This window comes from Magallana gigas, chromosome 7 (assembly GCF_963853765.1).
Source record: "Magallana gigas chromosome 7, xbMagGiga1.1, whole genome shotgun sequence".
NCBI classification, from domain to species: domain Eukaryota; kingdom Metazoa; phylum Mollusca; class Bivalvia; order Ostreida; family Ostreidae; genus Magallana; species Magallana gigas.
In genome coordinates this window covers 39,091,392-39,115,974 of record NC_088859.1, presented here as the reverse complement: position 1 = coordinate 39,115,974, position 24,583 = coordinate 39,091,392, and the positions used below count along the sequence as shown (strand labels likewise).

General features: G+C 34.3%; 1 protein-coding gene across 2 annotated transcripts; it reads right to left on the bottom strand.

Moving 5' to 3' along the window:
* Positions 1–4,202: 4,202 nt before the first annotated feature.
* Positions 4,203–24,560, bottom strand: LOC105322394 (phospholipid-transporting ATPase ABCA1). Of its 2 annotated transcripts, none has more exons than XM_034455077.2 (48): positions 24,426–24,560; positions 24,057–24,152; positions 22,613–22,709; positions 22,029–22,170; positions 21,613–21,746; positions 20,532–20,659; positions 20,195–20,449; positions 19,985–20,068; positions 19,625–19,868; positions 19,199–19,338; positions 18,990–19,106; positions 18,652–18,846; positions 18,341–18,434; positions 18,080–18,194; positions 17,741–17,917; positions 17,400–17,622; positions 17,074–17,295; positions 16,555–16,876; positions 16,129–16,303; positions 15,673–15,804; positions 15,173–15,312; positions 14,790–14,927; positions 14,289–14,563; positions 14,006–14,123; positions 13,413–13,633; positions 13,158–13,239; positions 12,653–12,775; positions 12,367–12,491; positions 12,114–12,256; positions 11,919–12,020; positions 11,435–11,541; positions 10,869–10,989; positions 10,361–10,547; positions 9,946–10,115; positions 9,345–9,522; positions 8,779–8,894; positions 8,394–8,544; positions 7,905–8,028; positions 7,572–7,701; positions 7,299–7,419; positions 6,861–7,042; positions 6,427–6,568; positions 6,044–6,178; positions 5,825–5,928; positions 5,312–5,404; positions 4,947–5,187; positions 4,669–4,762; positions 4,203–4,439 (listed from the first exon to the last, which is right to left on the bottom strand). In XM_034455077.2, exons 2-48 carry the CDS (start codon positions 24,120–24,122, stop codon positions 4,288–4,290), a joined length of 7,077 nt encoding a protein of 2,358 aa, XP_034310968.2. In that variant the 5' UTR covers positions 24,123–24,152; positions 24,426–24,560; the 3' UTR covers positions 4,203–4,287. The 2 variants fall into 2 exon arrangements, with proteins under 2 accessions (XP_034310968.2, XP_065921762.1); XM_066065690.1 differs by having other exon boundaries at positions 4,203–4,433.
* Between the last annotated feature and the right edge of the window lie 23 nt (positions 24,561–24,583).

Genomic DNA, 24,583 nt, shown 5'->3' with positions numbered 1-24,583 from the left:
CATCTTTAAAAGGCGTTACCAGGGTTGGGGTCAATTACTTTGAAATGTAATTAATTACTTTCAAATACTTTGACAAATGTAATTAAATACATTTCAATTACTTTTAATATCTTAAGAATATATACATGTAGAAACAGCCCTTAGACACGCAAACCTTTTTTATGGTAATGTCTTTAAAGGTTTGCGTTCATTTTAATCATTATTTATAGATTTTGCTTTAAAATAATATATAAACTTTACAATGGGTACTAAATTCAGTGTCAATGAGTTCATGTTTGGTTCTGAACAAGACTTTTCATAATTAAAATTGTTTCTTATGTTCATAGTTATATTATAGCTTCTAAGCGTTTTTGAATTATTTTTTTTGGGGGGGGGGGGGGGGGGGGGGGGGCTGGATCATGACACCAATATTCTATGTCTGTCTGTCGGTATGAATGAATGAGGTGATGGGTTTATAAATGTAGGAATGAATGTGTTCATGTACAGTTGTGTATATGTAAAACAACAAGTTAATTTATCATCATATGACAAAAGTCAAGCTTATTATTTATTATCCAATTATCCTTTGTCTTGTATACAAATATATCAATAACATATCACTCTGTAAACTGGTAAATTATACTACATACTGTATACTATATTCTATGATTATTTTATAACACCACTTCTTGACTTTGTATTTTGGAGAGGGTTTATATAGGCTTTGCCTGTTGCCTAATCCATTTGATTACTCAATAAAATATGTTTAAATTTTTAAAAAATCAAAGTACTGAAAGTACTGAAAAGCGCTAACCTAGCTTGGTTCTAAGAAAATTTACTGTGTGCAAGCGTAGGCGGAAATGAGCCTTATTGAAATTTTGGTTTATGTTTAATAAATATCAATTTAAAGTATCGAAGGCCAGATTTCTTTAAATATATGTTACTTTCTGAAAATGATGTGAATTAAAGCTGAACACGACTTGTATATGGAGACTTGCCTGAAAAAAGATATGTTAAAATCACGAATTATACCTTTTGAACAGTAATTTATCACAGTTTTTGACATTTTCTTGCAAAGAATCGATTATATTTTTCTATATTTTAGCTTCTGAATACGCACTATATTTTTTCATCACTGCGTAGCATCCCGTGCTGATGTACGTAAGCCCCGCAAACCAATCGTATCTACTCGGCCATTTCCGTCACCCAGATAACTGGTTCCCTATACCTCTTACCAGTTTAAATGATGTATATTTCTGCTCATAGAGGGCAGTTATTCCTTGCACCGGAAATAGAAGTCTAACGACAATAAAGCGCTGAGCTATGCTTAGCGCTTTAAAAAGACTTTTCATACTAAACTTTTAGTCCATACTACATTTGTTCTTGGGTATGAGAGGGCTTCAGGCCTGAACAAATTAGACCTTTTCTAGAGTGTCGTGTTGTATAAACACATCAAACATAATGAGACATTTAAATAGTGTATAAACACAAGCCCATTTAAAACAGGTATGCAACCTAAACATAATTATTAAAGAAGAGGGGGGAGCAAGATAGCGCAAATGCCCATTTGGTTTTGTAGTAAAAAACAATTTCAAATTAATTTTTTTCCAACCAAATATACTAGATGATGTTATATTACAAGTTTACAAAAGCACGATTTTAACTATATTCAGTTTTGAATATTTTATCAAACGATAAGAAAAAAAAATAAATTCTAAAGTTTTGGTGGTATCGAACACACAACCTAAAAACCCTAGCTCTATATTGTTACCTCATGTCTGGTGCTCTAACCACTGAGCCATTTCAGTCACAACATACATCATTGGTAAATGCTAAATGCAACTTCAACCACGAATTGACGGACTTGTAGTATTTCTCTAAAACGTTCAATTGTTGGGATAAAAAATGAATTTTTAAAGTATAGTGGGTCATCTCTCCACGTTTTTGTTGATTGAAATCGGTTTGATTTCCTTTAAACCTCATATAGACTATGACAAAAATATGGAGTCCAGACCCACTCTATCAAAGAAAAGGCATTGAAGTTCTAAAAATGACACTATTTGGAGGTTTTGACACGCATACGCCAGTTTAAATCAACCTATTCCAAATATTTAACATATTTAAGGGTTATAGATCGAGGTTGTGGTAAATATACATTGTTTTCAATAATTGAGAAAGAATTCATGAGATTTGTTCATATTTTAATTTTATAGTATTTTATCTATCCTGATATGGGCAGTTTACACGCCTTATTCACCCATCTTCTTTCTGTCTGTCATTCTCCTGTTAACCTAATATTTCTGTACATGCATATAATTGTTTACATTTATTTGTACTGATAAAATGTATTGTTTACAGCTAAAAGCTAATGAAGAACTGAACTGAATATGTCACCTTTTTAAACTTTTTACTTGAAAAAAGTAACTGAAATGTAATTGAAATGTAATTGAAAAGTAATTGAAAATACATTATATTTTTTGGAATGTATTTAAATACATTCAATTACTTGTAATTGAAGGTACACTCAATTACAAATTACTTCCAAATACTTTGAAAAATGTAATTAACAAGATATCTGTGAGCCAATGCTCACTAGTGATACCCCCGCTCTGATGTGAATATGCAAAATAAGTAAAGTCGACATTTAACAGAAAGCTGGCATCCGATTGGTACAGAAATATATCCCACAATATGGCATGCCTAAACAAATAGTGTGTTAAAATTTCAAGCATCTGCGATAAATAGCTGCTGAGAAATCTTTGACGAAAATTTGTTGAAAATTTTGGCTAAAAAAAACAAAGTCATTATTTAACAGGAAGTTGACATCCGATTGATACAAAAATATATCCCACAATATGGCATGCCTATACAAATACTGTGTAAAAATTTCAAGCATCTGCGATAAACAGTTGCTGAGAAATCTTTGACGGAAATTTGTTTGAAAATTTTTGCTAAAAATAAACAAAGTCGTCATTTAACAGGAAGTTGACGTCTGATTGGTACAAAAATATATCCCACGATATGGCATGCCTATACAAATACTGTGTAAAAATTTCAAGCATCTGCGATAAATAGTTGCTGAGAATTCTTTGACGGAAATTTGTTTGAAAATTTTGGCAAAAAATAAACAAAGTCGTCATTTGACAAGAAGTTGACGTCTGATTGGTACAAAAATATATCCCACGATATGGCATGTCTATACAAATACTGTGTAAAAATTTCAAGCATCTGCGATAAACAGTTGCTGAGAAATCTTTGACGGAAATTTGTTTGAAAATTTTTGCTAAAAATAAACAAAGTCGTCATTTAACAGGAAGTTGACGTCTGATTGGTACAAAAATATATCCCACGATATGACATGCCTATACAAATACTGTGTAAAAATTTCAAGCAACTGCGATAAACAGTTGCTGAGAAATCTTTGACGAAAATTTGTTTGAAAATTTTGGTTAAAAAATAAGCAAAGTCGTCATTTAACAGGAAGTTGACGTCCGATTGGTACAAAAATACATCCCACGATATGGCATGCCTTAACAAACACTGTGTTAAAATTTCAAGCATCTGCGATAAATAGTTGCTGAGATAAATGCGACAGAAATTTTTGTTACGGACGGACAGACAGACAGACAGACGGACAGACAGAGGGACGGACAGACGGACGGACAGACAGACACACAAGGGTAAAACAGTATACCCCCTCTCCTTCGGAGCGGGGGTATAATTACACTCAATTACAAATACTTCTTTCAATTACCCCATCCCTGGGCGTTACCTTGCATAACATTACATCATAATCAGGGATGTCTTTGCAACATCGAAGAAAGACAATGATCAAGTGCCATGTGTGTTTATATACCTTTCTTTTACTTAATTCAAATCAATTGTAATCTCTACATTCACCTTGCAAAGGTAAAGAGATAACTCCTATTTTCAAACTTTTTAAAGTTATCTTTATCTTTTCTGCAATTTAAAACATATAATTTTAAAGTTTCAAAATGGGGACATCCATTAATACATACATGTTTAAATAAAATAAAACATTAAGTACACTAAATATTTTAAGAGAATAATTATGTTTGAGCATTTTTTATCAACATTTTTTCAAGTAACAGACTCAATCTATAAAATTTTAGCAAATTATCTATCAAGAAAAGTCAACATAACATAGTCAAGCATTTAAAATGAATTAAAAATGAATTCTTTCTAAAATATAAAAACAAACATTTGGTAATAAATATAGTAGTTTAATGAACTTTTTAAATAAATATATCACATTAAAGCCACATAAAACACAGATAATATCACAAATCACACATCAGTTTCTTCCAATTCTGACACAAATGATGTATTCACATAAATTGGGTCATCAACCTCGCTTCCAATCAGGTGTATTGTACTTCCTGTTTGGCTCACTCTCAAATTTGACAATGTGTTGTTTTCTATTGATGGTACACCTTCATCTTAAAAATGAGAACGACAGTAGTATCAATTTTGGATTAATAATCACTTAATATACAAATGTTCCACAATTAGGAAACATCATATACAGCAAATATTACTAAGATGGAAAAACAAACCATTATGGTATTGAGAAAAGAGATAGTGATAGGTATGTTTTAAATTTCCTACGGTTGTCAAGAGAGATATGGCAGCTTAAACTTGAGGAAAAACGAAATTATGATCACATACTATGGGTATCTGAAGCTGGTAAATTTGCTGATTCAGAAGTAGTTTCCTCCTCAGGGAGAATATCACTCTGATTCTTTGCAAAATTAATGAACACCTGAAAGAGAAAATATGAAAGATTAGGAAATATCCTAGCAAACATGCTAATCTGATTACAAAATATCTTTTGATCTGCTACCAAAGGTCATTGTAGCAATCTAAATGACTGAATCAGAGGATCTGATTTACTAGTAATTAGTAACAAACAGGAAACAATGATTTAAAAACAACTTTATGCTTACTTGATCAAGTGTGGTTTGTGAGACAGAGTAATCCTCTATAGAGAATTCATGGCGGACAGACTCGATCTGACCGAATATGTAGGATAGTTTAATGGTGGGCCCCAGCTGGTACTGTAGCATGTTGTGGTGCTTCTCCTTCAGGGTACTGCCTGGAAACATAGTGTTGATGTATTGTTCTACTGGCTCCAGGTTAGGGTTATTCCCTGACACTCGTATCAAAATGGTGTATCCATCCCCAAATCTGTAACATATCAATGGTACCATCCAAGTTATTTTTCAAACAAGTGATACAGAAAAAATTGCTCGTACGCATTGGAAGGTCTTTATTTATTTCATACTGTTACAAAAATTAAAGAAGTGCCAACCTGTTCTTGAGGTGCTGTATGCTACCAATACATCTGAACTTGCCATTCACCATGATAGCCAGTCTGCCGCATAAAGCTTCACACTCCTCCATACTGTCAAAGTACAAAAAGGCGATCATTAGGTTTGCAATCTATACACAGCATATTTTTCCACACAGCTATACACACTCCTTATAAAACAACAAATATAAACAGAAACCATTTATACACAAAATATGACAAAATTAAGCCATGTTCTTTTTGTTCGTTTTCAATGACATACCAATTCAGGCAATTGTATTCTTTAAAAAATGAATATATTATGATTTTTTCCCTTAGTTTTGTATATTCCTAATGTTAAAAGAGAACAGTAAATATTGCTCTAACTACCTGGGTTTAGAAATGAAATTGCCATTTGACTGATGGTTAAAATACATGTCTCGTATGTTTGATTTTCTCTTGATTCACTGAGGTTCAAGTTCAATTTTCTGAGATTGTTTCAAATGGGACCAAAATTAAGCCAACCAAACACACCTGTGTGATGTCATAATGATTGAGCGGCCATCTTTGACTATACTGTTGATACAGGTCCACAAGAAGCGTCTGGCCTTTGGGTCCATTCCAGTGGTAGGCTCATCCTGAATATCGATAGAAAACATAGTGTAAACAATAAAACTCTGTCCTAATCTTTAAATGTTTAAAATACCACTCAACAAACATAGTATCAAAACCAGATACTGTTATAGAACTAACCAAAAAGATGACTTTAGGATTTCCAAGTAAAGCAATGGCTGTTGAGAGCTTTCTCTTGTTTCCACCTGAGTAGCCCCCAGAGAGTTTGTTTGCATAAGGAATCAGCCCCAGTTTCTTGATTCCCCAATCAGCAACCTGTAGCAGAGACAAAGCACATTAGCATCCATAACTAGAATTTGCTATGCCAATTTAATATTAAAGACAAATGTATCCTCATATTGCACACAGCTTTTGCAACAATTCTTTGGGCTAAAAAGCAAAAATAGTTCTCTAACTCAGGTAATTCAGAAGATACAAGGACAACCAAAAAAAATTATACATGTATCTACTTAAGATTATTCATGAAGAAATATCAAGAACTATAAGGGAAATTTCATATTGACCTTATTGACATCTTTCTCTGGAATTCCTCTCAGTCTGGCATAAAACACAAGGACTTCTCTGGATGTGAGTAGAGGGTCATACGCATCAAACTGTGGACAGTAGCCCACACTCTCACGCACTACATCAATCTCATCAATCACGCTGAAATTATTTAAAGAAAAAATCATCAATTTCGGTACAAATACTTCATTATAAAATAAAGGTAATGGTGATTGCAATAGAATAAAAATAGAATAAAAGAATGACTCTCTGTGAATTACATTTCATATGAAATTATACAGCAAGATTTCAAAAATAAATTCTTATGCAAAAAGAACATAATGGCCACAAATGACTGCTGCAGGAATTACTGGTACTAAAAAAAAAAATTCTGAGGTGAATGTCAAAGACTCCATTATCTCTTTATTGAGATTGAGATGAATTAGGAACTGACCTGTGACCAGCGATGTAGGCTGCTCCACTTGACATGGGGATATCCCCAGTCAGCATTTTAAATGTGGTGGTTTTCCCTGCACCATTGACCCCCAGCAATCCAAAGCACTGACCCTTAGGGATCCCCACACACAGTCTGTCCACAGCAGTGTGCTTGGACTTCTTCTCAGCCATTTGATAAATCTGTGGTAGTCAGTTACAGTTAAGATGAACGTTATGAAATTAAGCATCTATTAAAGGGGCTTCATATGACAGCCGAAGTGCACATAAAATTGCATACAGAATATATACATGTATATGTATTTTGTCACACCTATCTATGGAGCTCTGGGTAATTAGAATCAGGTACGAGTTTATGTATTTACAAATCTGTCTTTGACTTCCAATGCAATTATTTACATGTATGTCTATTTGAAGACTAGAACTGTGTTATGTGTACCTTGGTCATGTTTTCCACACGGACTATGTCGTCGGCTGACCCTCCCTCCAACACCCGCTGTCTCTCCTTTTCTACATCCTCATCATCATTCTCATGGGGGTAATCCTTGATGTTGATCTGTCTATTAATAAGTACTGGCAATGGTTAATTATTAATATCCTTCTTGATGTTTTAAAAGACATTTACATTGAATTATTATTATTATTATATCCTTGAAATTTTTGTTTGATTACCGGTAAATACAATTATTTTTGCAATTTTTTTCCTCCATACCTTGGTTTGATGAAGAAGTTGTATTCAATCAGGAGATTCAGAGAGAAGAAGAAGGTTCCCTGCAGAAACAAAGCCAAGATGTTTTTTCCCACCATATCAAACTTCAGTGGGGAGGTTATGTTCTTCAAATCTGTACAAATTAAAATGCAACAAAATAATTTCAGCAACCATTTATGACAGACATACGGTACATGAATACTTATTGCTGCCTTACCATTATTCAAAATTTCCTAACTTTATCCATTAAGATCTTTCATCTACATAATAAAACTTTGCAAACAACTTCCTAGTATATATAAAAAAGGTTGGTATATAAGTGAATAAAGTACTGACCAAACTTTTTGAAGGCGTCACTGTACAGTTGGTTGCGGGACATCTCCATCAGTCCCAGACCAAGGCAGTACTGGGGGAAGATCAACATCACATTCTTCAGGAGATCGTTAATGTACTGGAGTTGCTGTAACATACACGATAATTCATTTACAAGTCATAAGAATCTACACTCTTTATTTGCCCTTTTTTCAGAAGTTGGGCTACTTTTAAAATAATCTTCTTGATGATTCGGTAGTATTACAAAGAAAAGTTTCAGATGTTCTTCTTGAAATGGGAAAGGAAAATGTGTGTACATTACAAAACGTATATGCACATTCAAATGTTCTGATACTTGAAAAATTCATAACCTCCTTATTGCAATACCAAACATATTGCCACAAGCTAGTTTCTTCTTCTAGCTTTCCAAGTTGGAATAATGAAATTAATTACATTTTCAATTTTATTCAAACTAAAGTAACATGTTACAGAAGTTCAGACAATATAACACACCTGATCCTCCTCGGCCAGGAGTTCCAGTATAAAGGTGGACAGTGTGGAGGTGGTCCCTATGAAGATATTTATAGACTTCAAGGTCACCATGGCTGTGCTGGCCACATTAAAGAGGCGGGAAAACGGATACATCATAGGAATCAGGGCATACCTGAAAAACAAGTGGAAGCCTTAGTACTCCAAACTTTCAGAGGAAAGTTTATTTGATAATCTTCACTTCAATTTGTTCTTAATTTCATCTAAATTTACAATGTATTAAACACTGTCAAATCTGATATAACCATAAATCTTGCTTAAACATAAACTTGGCTTCATTTCTTGATTCTGTATGGAGTATCAATGAATATTCCAACAAATAGTTTGATAATCTAAAATGTGTTCTTACCCAAACAGAATGAGGAGAAGAATGAGGCACGGAATGTTGGTGGGGCTCACATAGGCCTCCACCTGGAATCCCAGGAAAATGCAGATACACAGTACACAGGAGATGGAATAGTTCAGCTGCAACAGTCACACATTTATAGAAGTACGAAATCTTCAAATTTTTCAAGAGAATTATTGATTCAATGACCAAACGAAAGTCTGTCTTAACTAACTCTGTCAAAAAAGGAGTTTTTGAGTTTTTCATGATAGACTAACAGCCAGCATTGGGTAAACTTATAGACCATTGGCTAATTATTGTTTATATTCATACCATCAAATTTCCACCATGAAAGTGTAAATGAGATAATCTAAATAGTGCATATATTATTCTTGGAAGGAATAAAAGCTGACAGAGTTGGCCAAGGATCACTTAGAATATGTGAGACTGGCCATGACTCTCGATTTGAATCAAATTCATGCAATAAGAATTGAATTTGAAACATATCACACTGGTATTTTTTTGCTACGTTTTTCTATTCATGTAATTGATGATGTAAGGATTTGATTTAGATGAAGAAGACTGCCTACCATGTCCCATAGGAAGTTGGTTGACCAGTACACAGTGGGGTTGACACCACTCACAAACTGCAGGTGTTTGGAGCTTGAGATCCTCTCCTCAATCAAAATCATCACAAAACTGGCCGGAATAAAGGACATGGCAAAAATAACACAAGTAGCAACCAACACGTCAGCCTTACTGTTAAACCTGAAACAAGAGGAGACTGCATGACCTTGCTGACAAACACACAGTATTCCACTTGTGAAATATGTGACATCATTTTATAAACACAACTAACAGGTGTAATTCAAAATATTGAAAACCAATTATTATAATTCAGGTTCAAGAAAAATTGCACAGTTAGCTGAAAATTTGTAATCATGGATATATCTATCAGGAAATATTAAGGTTTTTTTTGGTATACTTGTACATGTACATGTATTACATGAATGTATCTCTTAAATTTCTTTTAGATTTTAAAATAGGCTTAGTCACAAAATTGAGTGTTAGAAAGCCTGTCAATACATTGTAAATTGCAAACTAATGATATCCCTACTTAAAGTTTGTTTACAGCAGTGTGTATAACAATAGTCTATGATAGGTTACCCTGCCCCTCCCCCGGGGACTTACTTGGACTCCTGGTGGGACTGTTGTTTGGACAGCTGCAGTGGGTGGTTGATGACAGTGATGCCGTACTCACTGGGGTCCTTACTGCGGGGGAGCTTACTCCTCAGAATCAAGTTGTTGGCCACGTTCATGTAGGACACCACAGCAATGTAGCCTTTGTTGTTGTACCAAACCTTCAATACAATCAAACCAGGTGAACCCAATGTACATGTAGTCTGGTGTAAGATAGGTTAAAAAAATTGGTGGATGTTTGGGTTTTTAGATGAAATTAACAATTTTAATCAATTAAAAATTCAAGGATAACAGTTGTATAATTATGTTTTTTGTGATAAAAATAAAAATATGTACTGGTGCTTATAAATAAGCAGGTAATTAATGTGGTAAAATTCTATGCATATGGTGCTGAATTAACCATTACCTTGACAATATCCTCTGTAGCCATGGTGTGTAATAGAAGAGCCACATTACTCCAGATTTTATCATTGTCAATTCCAAAGGACTTATCATCAGTTTTTAACAGGGAGAATTTCTGTAGAAGTTCCTGAACATTCTGGTTATTCAGTTTGGCAAGTTTGGTTTTCTCTCCAAATGAGAACCCTCCAAATCTGGAGAAAAAAAACAATCCAGTGGGTTTTTTTTTGTTTCTAAGTATACAATGTACCATCAAAATAATTGCTCATGTTTTCAGTTCCCTAAAAAACTGTGTATCTGTTTTAAGGATAAATGTTCTGCATTGTCGGAAACCCACTGCCGGTCTAGCATATGCTTACTGACCATGGGCCCTCCCTTTCAACTTTTCTAGCACTCATTTATCATTCAAGCTTTATCTAATTGGCTTGTGCACTTTTTTCTGAAGGAAATTGTATGCTAGATTGGTATTGGCTTTCTGACAATACATACTATGAATAACAAGCAATGTCAAATACCTTCTACCAATGAATCGATCATGGGTCTTCAGTAGCCAATCAGAAATGTTTCTGTTGGTGAGGTCATACAGGAAGTCAGTGGTGGCCAGCATCTGTAATGGAGTAGCAGGACCTTCTGCTCCTACACACCAAACAAAATATAAGATAACGGTATTCTATCACTCTGACACCAAACTCTTAATGTGTGTATCATAGTTTAAACACCTCAGTTTCTGATACATACAAAACATATTAAAAAATATTCTAATCTAATTAACCACTTCAGTAACTGTAGTACTGATCTTTTGCAGGGCAAAATGACATAGTTTTGTGCTATATGACATAACGTCAATTGTTTCATTTACATCTTTTAATTATTTACTTAAAACTTCGGCATAGAGTATCAATTTATAGCAGTTATTGGGAAGGGGTCTATGACTAAAAAATTTTAAAGTAATATTATAGTTCAAACACTATTTTGATAATAATTTACATAATTACTAGAAACATACTACCATAGTGATAACAATTTTGATACCAAATCTCCTGCTTGGATTATTTTTTTGAGCCTCTCTATCTAGACATACCTTCTGGACAGCGCTGTACCCCAGAACTACAGGAACACTCTAGAGTCTGGTTACTATGGTTATCAGAGATATAGATGGCTGAATACTGGGGTTGACATTGATACTCTCTGTAATAATCATATTTTTTAAACAAAAATCAAAATTGAAAACCCAGCCTTGAAACAACCATAAATAGAGGCTGTCACATGTGCACATATACATGTATTCTAATTGGACCAATACATATGCATTACACATACCATTTATTTACATGTAAGAAGTAATTCTTAACTTTATATACATATGAATAATAATATGAAACAAAATTTGTAGCATTAACTTTCTCACACATAGCCACTCAGAAATGGAAATATGGTAAGCAAAGTACAAGTAAATGTTAGGGTTGATTAGGATTGCTTACCCTGCTTTCATGAATGTAATTTTCACTGCAAACACATGTACATGTATAAAAGTAAGGAAAGTCCCTTATATTTAAATAACTTACTGTAACGTATAGATTTCTGGATTAAGACACCGATTCCCAACCCCGTAGTCAGATTTTAGCATTGTCACCATATCTGTTCCCAAATGTGAATTTTCATCCAAGCTGACAAAGAAACATTACTAGTGAAGTCAATAAATGCATAAAATGTTAGTTTCAAATTGACAAGAATATAATCAAACCGTGGCCAAACCTCACCTGTAAAACATTGACAAGTGTGGGTCATACTGCTTAGGTGTTAAATGCCAGGGGTGTAAGGTCATAGGCTTGGGCTCGGAGTAAGGCGATTCTATTTTGGCAAATACCATGGATATCAAGATAAATAGCACTGGCATCACGACCTATAAACATAACAACATCAATCAGTAAGATTAATGTTGAAAGACAACCAAAAACAATTTTCTGATCAAGTCCAACTGAGTATCAGCTCTCAAAAGAAGCTCTTTCTTACCTCACAGAGAAAGCCCTTCTTGCTTCTCTTAAAATGATGAAACCTTTTAATAAGTAAAGCATAAAACTGCATAAACAAGAGTTTTTTCCCTTTAATTTTTTCTTGTAACTCATGATTGAATCCATCTGAAATGATAAATACACCAATATTTTAAAGAATAATCAATTAGAATTTGAGATTCTCTTTTGAAATCATAGCTGTAAATTTATCTTATCTAAGATAAATGAAATAGAAGTACTTTTTATTAGTCATGCAGTTTAAAAATTGTTCAGAGTTGTACACCTACCAGCACTGCTCTCCTCCAGATTAAGGGTTTCATTTCTCTCCTCCACAGACTGGGACCTCAGGTAAGACGCCTTCCTGTTATGTCGGAAACTGAGGTTAGTGACAGGCCTCGGGACACGCCCCCCTGAAATATTACAGAGTGATGTCAATGCACGGATTTGGTAAATCATCACAGCGTTATATACCATGTCAGGAACAATACAGAAAATATTGCTAAAAAAATGTGCAGTCAAACATTGTCATCTCAAAATCAACAGGACAAAGAAAATAATTTGAGGATTCAAAATCTCAAAGTTAATATGCAAAATGTTTTTTTATAAACATGGTTTCAAGAGTCACTTTGAAATATCAATGGTTTCTGGGATACCTAGGTCTACCTGTACCAAGGACTGTTTTATTGATATGAATTTTTTTTATAAAGTGACTTTTCAATGAAATTGAAGGATATTTTTCACATTGACATCTTAAATGTATAAAACAAAAGAAACAACAATGAGATTACTTACTGTCTGTGTTTTCCTCAAGTTTGTTTCTTTTCACTTCATCTGATTGTTTCTCCCCATCTTGTTCGGCTACTCTCAAAAACACCTACAAATACATGATTTACTTTAATGTTAAATTTATCCTATAGTAGATTCAAGTATTTCAGAAAAAAGTTGTGGTATTATAAATGAACATGTTCTAGAATTGAATAAAAATAAAAATAGTGATATTACAATTTTTTTTAAAGTAAAGAAAAGGTACTTCTTGGTTCAACCTACCTCTTCTAGACTGGTATCCGATACACCAAAGCTGGAGATTCCGAGCTTCTTCCTGGATCTCTCCAGTTCCATGAAAAGGTCCTCGAAGTCTCCATTGTGGGCGCTGGCCTCAGGTAAGAGGAAGCTCACCTCTGTCGAATTATCCTCAATAAACTTGGCCTTCTTCACAAACTTTCTAACAAATGCTTGCAACCGCTTCCTTGTAAACTGAAGGAATTCCTCTGAATCAAAATCAAATTAAGAAAAAAATTAACAATTACATAAAGCTTCCTTATAAAATATTTGTGACAATCAGCAGCCCTTAACAACACCTACATGTACATGTATATAGGCTAGGGGGCAATCTTGAATTATTAATAAATGTTGGATTTTCCATAATTTGTGAAGGGGTATAATTTCATCTAAAAAGTTGTGTGTACATCAGTGATATATGTATCTACTTGATACTCTTGCAAACATGTTATATCAACAGTGTACCAGGAATGTCCCATATATGTTATTAAAGTAACATATTACTCCTTAAAGTTTCATTTCATGAGTGTCATGGAAAAAGTAATGACAGAGTTATATCCCTTACGTTCTAAACAACAAACCTGTTACAACTGAGGGTTCTGATTTTCCTGAATTACACTCTGAATGACAGATGATTTCTTCTTTCTTCAGCTTCTCCACACAAGATATGCTATGATGAATGGGCTCCGTTTCATCTACCTGCAATATCATGTTTTTAATTCATTTAAAATTTATAAAAAACATGTTTTTATTTTGTATTTACAAGGGTTACATAACATTTTGTATTTATAAGGGTTAAATAAAAAAATGCACTCTAAACATCTCCAGTTTATATAAACTCGGAAATTCAGCAGAATGTCTGACCAGCTTATGATTGGCTTTCCTCCTGGGAGCAGGAACTGGGCTTTTCTTCCCAAGAGAAGGACTGGTCTGTCCAGATGCAGATTTATCTCCCTTGTCTTTTGTCTGCTCCTCATTGAGATTCCTTACTATTGTGAGATAGTAACCATTTCCATATTGGGATTTCAGAAAGAGGCTGGAGCCACAGCAACAGAGCTTTCCCTGTGAGATGATGGCTATCCTGTCTCCCAGAACATCAGCTTCATCCATGTGGTGTGTGGATAAAATAATGGTTCTTCCTACAAACAACAAATCCAACTACATGTATATGTATTATACTCTCAGATTGCAAAAAAGCATTTGCAAACCAGAAAAAATGTATCTGTGAATTTTATGTACATTACAGAATTGTACCAAGACCTCTGATGATCTAATTCTAAAAATATATTTACCTATCACTTCATGCATTAGATTTGTGACTCAAGGTTAAGAGAAGTATGTCTGGCTTATGAAACAGCATCTTACCCTCTTTGTACTTGAGCAGTAACTCCCAGATGGATCTCCTGGAGTATGGATCTACTCCAGCTGTTGGCTCATCCAGGATCACAGTCTTCACATGTCCTACAAAGGCGATCGCAACAGACAGCTTCCTCTTCATTCCACCTATTAATCAAGAAACATGTATCAGCTATTAAGAAATTAAAACATTAGTTCTTAACTACTGGTATGCAAATCCATTATGAAAACACTGTAGGTATTACTTTTTGGACACAAATATGTTTCTCTAAAAATGATATGACAGTCAGTTAGTATATGAATGGATATTTGTTTGTGTATTCCCCATTCTCAGTATCATATCAAAAAGAATTTTGTGCTGCTATCCATAACAAATCAGTAACATACCATACCTGAGAGCATGTGAGGAAAGGCATGCTTCCTATGTCCCAGTCCAATGTCACTGATCATCGGGTTTATTTCATTGGTAGTCTCCTGAAGGCTTAATCCTTTCAGCTGTGAATAAAACCAGAGGTGCTCCGTCACAGTCATACTGTAAATAAAACAACAAACCATGTGGGTCACTGTTCTTCTGATTCATTTCTCTTTATCATTGATGCAACTACAAAATCAATTCTGTTCTAGAAATAAATATCATAGTCTGTTTACTATGATTGATATTTCAAATCTCCTAAAATTACATAAACTGACAGCATACTACATCATTTTGTTATAACTATTAGCAACTGACCAAAATTAACAGAATTTTCATAGCAATTCTAATTCTGCTGATGAATAATTCTTAATGGTAAATCAAACACTCATAACTTATAAAGGCATCTACAAAGCTGAAAATTATGATGTCAAATTCATTTAATTTACAGTTTTATCATTAAGGCTATTCTAAACTTACAACTGAAACAGGAGGTCATGTTGTGGGCACACTCCCAAACTCTGTCGAATTTCATCCATGTTTTTTCTGATGTCTTTTCCATAAATATATGCTGTGCCATCTGTTGGAGGGAACATTCCTGTCAAGATGGACCTAAACAAGAGAACAAAAAGATAGACTAGATAAAATAACTGAAAGATAGACCTTGACTGAAATAAGCAAAAGGACAGAAGCAAAGAAGTTACTAAGCACGTGTAAATTCTAGCATTAAAGTTTAACGTTGTAAAGTATCATTCAACAGATGCTACATAAATTACCAGTAAGGTCTAATCTACTTTACTTTGGACCAATATTATAGGTTGAATCCATTCTGATCAACTTTGATAAACCCTCACTTATATCATAACTCTAAGACAATAAAATTATGGGTTCTATCAAAGAGAGTCAGGTTCTTCAGAATCTGTTTGCTGTACATACATGGTGGTGGTTTTTCCTGCTCCATTGTGCCCAAGGAAGGAGGTGATTTGTCCCTCATAGAAGTTCAGACTCAGTCCATTGACCGCCACCTTGTTTCCCTCACTGTACACCTTCTTCAGATCTCTGATGGCCACACCTAAAGTCCTGTCTTGTGGCTCATCCTCCACTGGCTTGCCTGCTCAAGAAACAAAACCAAAAATTGGTCTCATTTACTTCCACCGGTATTTCAACTTCATCAATGGTCTTGTACAGAGTAAAATATGGTTATGGCAAACTCTCTTATAACAAATTCATGCTCACAGCAAAGTCAGTTTTATCCCCTTCTTCTGAATTTTTAAACATAAAATAAACCTTGAACAAATCAGATTTATATTAAATCAAAATAGATTGCTTATGTACTACAATATATGTGGTAAGAAAGGTCACCTTCAGGATCAAAATATGGAGAGAGGCCTTCCTCTAAGTTTCCTGCATTTATTTTATTCCCACACCAGTATGACTTCAAAACGAAGAAGTACCAAGGCCTGGGAGTTCCATACTGCCCTGGGAACACTGCCTCGATGTACCATGTGAGGAGGCCATAGAGGATAGCATCAACAAACATCATGATGATAATGTGCATCATGGAGAAATCATCCCCTGTCATGGGGCTGTCCCAGATGTTGTGCCATTGTACTCCAACTGCCTGCTGCTCAAACTGAGCAATCTTAAAGCAGCCAAACCCAAAGGCAATGCTGGAGGATAAGCACTGGTAGAAAAGAGAACAAGCAAAATATTAGAGACATGCTTTTCAAATAATTACAGAAATATATAATAAATCCTTTAAAAAAAGATGTCTCCTTTTTGAATGATATACAATGGTTTGACAAAAAGCAATAAGTAAATTTGATATAAATAAGTGAATACAAAAAAATCCCCAATAGATTAACTTTAAGAAAAACTTACGATGGCCATTTTTTCTGAGAGATGTAAAAACTCCTGCCAGCGCTTTGCTAACACATATGGAATATACAGGGTAAAGTAGAGAAAGCCAGCGCTGCAAGCTGCTAGATTGGCCTGATGGAAAAGCACACTGAAGAAAAAGCACTGCATGATGGTAGCCAAAGCAAAGGTACTGAAGAAGAACAGCAAAACTGTGGGGTCTGTGTACTGGATGACTTTACCATACTGAAAAATATATGTGTGAGAATTAACAAACAAATGTTTCTACTAATTAAGACAATAGTGCAATAGGCATGTAAGAAACTACTGGTATAAGATTTGTTTCTTACTGTCAATAAAACAACTAGAAGTCCCATTGTAAACATCATGACAACAAACGCATTGATGAACCAGGCCAGCCAGTGGACACCATTACCCAATCCCATCATCCTCATCACTTCCTTTAACCTCTTCTCCTTCTCATATACAATATTTTTACACAGCATTGCAACAGGTAAAATCCAGGCAAGGACCAAGAGAAGAGGAAGAACAATCTCAATGGCGTATGTGAACCTAAAATCAAAAGTCTGAATGACAAGCTACTATACATAGGTATAAAGATAAGATAAACAATAAAATATCAAGATTTAAAACTCTGGCTAATTATTTTAAAGGGCTGGGAATGACTTACGAGTCCCTAATATAGCATGGATAAGGAAACTGCTCCACCATTACCCCCACATCCTTGTCTGACCCTGTCTGTAGCTTTATGATGGAGTGCTCCACCATGTCCTGGAGATAGGCAAAGCCATAAGACAGGAACTTAGTCTCCTTCCCTGGGGTTCGCCTTGGACCTGGCTTGTACACTCTGGGAGTAAAAAGGGTTGATGTCATTCATTCTCTCTTACCACAAACATACATTAAAAAGACCATTTTCTTATACACACACAATGTCACACCTAAACTCTACTGATATCATAACAATATATCTTGTAAAAGTGATGAGTAGAATAGAAACTGGTTCACTTACTGGTCTAGTACTCTATCCGTTGTTTCCACTCTGTCTGCATCCATTCTGATCTTGTAGGAGACATGGGAAGGCAATGAGTACTTGTGAGTCTCATTACTAATGTCAAACACCAGAGCTACAGTAAAAAAAAAAAGCCAAACTGCAGAACATGAACCAAATTAATATGCACTAAAATCAGATATTTCACACCTAATTCCAGAATTCCAGTTTTGGTAACTTAAAGTTGTGTTTAATCTACAATCTGTCAGCTTCAACTCTTACCTCCCCACAGAGTGTTATTTTCCACCATCTTTGTACTCTCTGCCAGCATTTCCTCCTCTGTGGCAAATCCAACAAACTTGTCAAAAATCATACACTGCAAAAACCAACATTAAAAAGTGTCACAAGTAAGCTGACGCCAATAAAACTGAGGTAAAATCAAATTTCCTAGTTTTTGTTATCCAACAAATATCAATTTCCTTTTTTTAATGCAAATTCAAACTCATCTGGTAAGTAACAATGATAATATTAAGCACCATCTGTTTCATTTATGTGAATTAATCAAATTATAGAACAATGTTCTTCCCCATTACCTCTCCATAGTCTGCTATAACCCTAGCCAAGGATTTTGTGAACTTTATGATGTCCCTCCAGTTATAGCTGCCAATGTCTGGGTTCCCATTCAGAAGCGTCTTCATGAATCGGCATATTCCTACAGTCTTTGTTTTACCAAATGCTGTCATTGTGATATTCTCCACCAAATCACAAAGACATGACCCTGAAAACCTCTGAAGTAAAAATTTTTAACATTTTGCTGAAAATCTTATTTTCACAAATAAAATGAATAACGTTGTGCCCCAAACTCTCACATATTACCGGTACATAATGTTTTGGTCTATCACAGCACCTATCAAAAGAATTCATTACTCACTCTAAGAATATCATAAGTTGGACTCCCTGCAAAGTGCTTCTGTACAGATTCTATATATCCTTCCCAATCCTTGGCCAGTTGCACAGCTCTTGCAAAATCAGAGAAGGTCTGATTTGCCTAAAAGAAATGAAAACATATGTATCATAATGGAAAAGTTATCATCATTATTAGTGTTTATATTGTAACTGGATTTCAGAGCCTCGATCTACCTTTTCAATGATTTTTCTGACAGAAGGTATATCAGGGGCATATGTGATCTTTCCAAGTACAACAGGTCTGAGGTTCTTCCACAGAATTTGTGTCTGGACGTCTTCATTAAGGAAATTCACCAGGTCACGACATAGAGGACCTACAAGGATCGACATTCAAAATAATTAACATTTAAAATATTATAAAATCTTATGAATACCAATACTCACAACCAAGATTACCTGGGAAGATGTCTGGAATATTTCATACTTCAAAACACATGGAAATAAAAATAATGTCAAAAAAAAATTGAATTTTATCAGTTTTTATAGTCATTTACCAAGATGAAACATTCTGTCTAGTATCAGTACATGTTACTGCACAAAATGCATGTACATGTATAGTGTATGAATATATTTATTACTGGTACTACATGAATTACTTACGATCAGGACCATAGTCATTAGTTGCCGTGTTCGAGTTTGAATCTCCTCTTGACAACCGACCATGAGATCGAAACCTCTCAAAGAGATCCTCAGAGCGTTTGCTTTGCATCCGTAAAAAAGAGTTAGCACCACAAACAAAGTCCCCAAGATTCTGGACAATCAGAGTAGAATTGATTTTCTTTTTATTCATATCTCTGAAAAATTTCTCCATTTTCTTCAAATCCAATTCCTTCAGGGATGTTAACTGCAAGTTTAAAAAAATTTTGCAATATGAATATTCTGGTAAACCTCAATCAAATTGACAAAGCACATTTGGATATTAATGTCAAATCATTTGTATGTTTTTTAATTAATACTCACATCACTAATCAATTTTTTAAATCTCTTGTAGATGTCTTGAATGTTGGGAATTTTTTTGGTGTTTAAAAATATGAATTTAAACATCTAAAAAACAGAAGATAAAACCAAATGTTATGATAAACAAAATGCAAACATGATAAACATGCAATATTACATTTTAAAACATTTACATAAATGATCATGTATTTCCATCTTAAATAACCTTCCTACCTGAATGAAGAATCTCTGAATGCTAAACTGGGCCCTGAATGCTTGATACATGTGTTCAAGGTCAGCATTGTCGAGGGCACACAGCTCCTTTTTACTCTGTTTCAGAGCCTCGTCGCTGTGGAAGTCTATGGCATACAGTACACTTCCTGTGTCACAGATGCGCTGCCAGATTTCCATGGCGGCTGGCTGGCCATGATTGGAATCAGGACAGGTGTCAAAGTCCTTGAATATCTTATTCAGACTTGGTTTGTTCAGCTGAAAAACAAAAACAGCTTTTTTATACATAAGTTTTCAGACGCACTTGATTAAGAACAATAAAAAAATATTAGTAGATTACCTTGTTGAAGTCCAGAGTTGCGTTCATGACATTAATTAGAACATCTATAGACAGATTGATTTTTTGGGCTTTGACAACATCACTGATGTTTTGAGGATTTCCCAAAATGGTTCCAATCCGTATTGCCCCTGTAAAAGATAACCATATGTAGCACTGGTTAAATTCATACAATAATCATTAAACAAGTGTCTTTTAGAAATAAAATTTATTGCTTAACATGATTAATATTCAAAATAAGTTATATGAATGCTTACGATATACATCAACTCACAAATCACATATTTCTCCCATGGGAACTCTAATTACGTAATCTTTTAAAAATTGAAACTTATTCTTGCATATTTCAGATATTAAGGAGACATTTGTAATTCTTTCTTCTAACTTGTTACACTCTAACATGCATACTGTACATTGTTTATCTAAATTCCCAATGCATAAGTCTATACAGGGCCATGATCTGTAACACTGCCTAACAACTGTGGTGAACAGTTCTGAATTGTAACATTGCCAACCTGTTGCAAACGGTGCCACTACCTATGTAGGACTATGATTTATAACACTGCCTACTTGTGATTACCAGTACTTATGTAGAACTATTATCTATAACACTGCCGTCTTGTAGTGAGTGGTGCCACTACCTATGTAGGACTATGATTTACAACACTGCCTACTTGTGATTACCAGTACTTATGTAGAACTATTATCTATAACACTGCCTACCTGTTGTGGGTGGTGCCACTACCTATGTAGGACTATGATTTATAACACTGCCTACTTGTGATTACCAGTACTTATGTAGGACTATTATCTATAACACTGCCTACCTGTTGTGGGTGGTGCCACTATCTATGTAGGCCTATGATTTATAACACTGCCTACCTGTCGTTACTGATGTAGGACTATGATATGTAACATCGCCTACAACCACTTCGCATGTAGGACTACGATATATACAGTGTATAACACTGCCTACCTGCCATTACTTATGTAGGACTATGAACAGTACTGTAACACTTACTATCGGTGTACCTGTACTAATACCACTTCCTATGTAGGAGATAGGAACTGTTACCCTGCCTACCTGTTGTGGTGCCACTGTTGATCTTGGTCATTATCTGAGTGATTATCTCCCAGTCTTCTAGTAAATCACCAATCAGCTCACGGTCTATGTTGCTGTTCAGAATTTCCTCGATGTCAAAAACCAAATTTGTAAGTCTGTTGTAAACAGAAAAAAGTATTATATGGAGTTTCATTTCCTCAGTCTTTAAACATTAAAATAAACATGTTTTACTGTACAAAGTGTATATATTACCAACGATCAAAAATCAAGACAAAGAAGTTGCTTTTCTTTATCTTATGTAGGTCTACATTATTTACAAGTACATAAACACACATTTTAATAATTGAAAACATCTGTTAGTCATAAAAACAAAAACTTTTATCTAAGATACTGGCTTTGTCAACATAGCACAAATTAAAGAACACTGTAGTTCTTACATTGAATTATCAAAGTTGCCCACACTGCCTGGTTTTTCATCCTGTGTAGATGTGGCATGGCAGGTGTTATTGAAGGTACAGAAGAAGGACTGTAGAAAGGGCAGCACTCCTGCACTGGGCATGGCTTTCCCATCAAAATGACCTAGGAGCATGCACACAAAAATACCAGTAAGTCAAGATTGTAGAAAGTATTTAAAATAGAGATAGCCCTAGATATTATGGTAAGCAATGAAAGGAAATTGGAAATATCCCATAGGCTGAAATATTGATATCTCTCTTGATTAGTGTTAATGTGGTATTCCTGGAGAAATATAATGTGAATTGTTTCAGAAAGTTATTTTCATGCACAAAATAAAAAATGCATATGCATACGTATTTAACTTTTTTCCAAATGATCAAAATTTTTTCCCAAGAAATTAAAACTTTTTTCCAAGTGATTAAATCTTTTTTCCAAATGATCAAAACAATTTCTCATACTACATTTAGTTAAATGTATAGAGGTTGGATAGAGGTATCTCTTAAAAATGCTTTGAGAAGATATCAACAACAGAACTGACTCCTGTGTGAGCTGATGCGTGACTTACATTCATGGTTATACTCCTGTAAATCCGGTCGAGTTCTGACCAACACTAGCACTAACAACAAAATGGTGGGAGTCACTATCTCAGCCAACAGGCGGAACTGCAACCAAAAATCACAAAATGTTAGTAAAACACACCAGTCCTGTTTTGTGGTACAACCATATATCGATTTATAGTGACTGTAAATCCATTATACAGTAATCATGTTTAGCAGTAAATATGTTTCTCCCTAATTTTACACTAAATTAAAGGTAAACTGAAATCTGGTAGCTTGCATTTTGATTATAACTTGATTTGAAAAATCATATCTGTTATGAAATTTTATGAATGCGCAGAGAGCAATGAATTTTCATATAACCTTATAAAACAGAACTAACAACAATTTCTGTAGATTTTAAAGTTAGCAGTCTGAGGCTTTTTTAAATCAAGGGTTTTCTTGGAAGAGCTGAACACTTCAACTGACTCCAGACAACTGGGTTATATCAGACTGAAAGTTCACTATGAAATGTAAGTCAATTGAATTTGTGGGGTTTAAATAAATCAGGATATCAAATTCTTTTCATTTTTCAATGTTTTTACCAATTATTACATTGGTATAAACATTTTTTAAATAACATACTGTAGAAGAATGGTAAAAATAACAGCAAAATAACCCTATATACGGTAAATATGCGTTTATTACATGTAGTTCAGGTATGCTGCTTAATTATCCCTGATATCTTTTACATTACATCAACATAAAGTGAATGACATCAACAAATATACGGTAGTCGGGGTCTGTACCAAAATATACTAGCTGGTACACATATGTAAGCAACAGGTGTACATAAGTATAGCAATACTTACACAACAAAGTCCCACCTACCCAGACCCTCACCTGTGTCATGACTGGTTAATGATTCATACAGTAATGAATGAACATCATATAATACCAAATCCATACTTTAATTATTACTTTATAAGTATATTCAAAATTAAAGAATAGAATATTTTTACACCTGTGTATTGCCATTATACATTTATTGCATGATTGTGAGGAAAATATGAAGATTTATTCCCCCAAGAAAAAACCAAAAATGATTAAAACAATTTTTTAGAAGAATTAATCAATTAATCACATCATATGCTCATCCTCAGAATTTTTCATGGATGTTAGTTTGAAGGGGTGAGATAAGATGAAAAATATGACAATGACAGGAAAACATGAAGCTTTATTGCCCTAACAGGTGACTGTGTAGAACCAATGCGATGTCTTGTTATGTAGAATTATCATATTGAAGTACGTTTAATAAAACTTGAACTGGCCCTGATTGGAAATAAAATCTAATTCTGTTTCATTGACTATTCCACTATAGTGGTTTATTAAATACACCCTGAACGTACTCATTAAAACACATACTAAATCATTAGTTTTCCTAAAATAAATGGAAATTTGAAAAACATTTACCTTTTGCCTTTTTCTTAGGGTATAATTTTTCCATAATAGCAAACCCAACTCTTTCCAGAATCCCATGTCCTTGGGAAAGTAAGTACTGATTCACAGCTGAAATTTAAAATAACAATAAAACTAAATCAAACTCAAAATCAGAACTATGAACTAACTTTTTGTAGATTGATACTTTATATAATTTCTCAATTTGAAAACCAATATCAGTTTGGTTTTTTTTTAAATTATTATTTTTAAAGAAGGCACCTTCTGCTGCTATTGGCTACTTGTTCATAATGTTTTACTGAGCCAGATTTATCAACAGATTCAGATTTATCAAAAGAATTCAAATACTGTAATTAAACAATCAAATTAACAAATCGTACTTACGATTTCCGCAATATCATAAATCCATTTCTATCGTGACAACTAGAACAAAATTCAGTTTGTATAAAAGAATTCTCTCTACACAGATAATGGGCACTTGCTGTGCCTGACTTTAACGATCAGGTGTCTCATACCCAGAGAGTTTGTTGGGTAAACTTCCT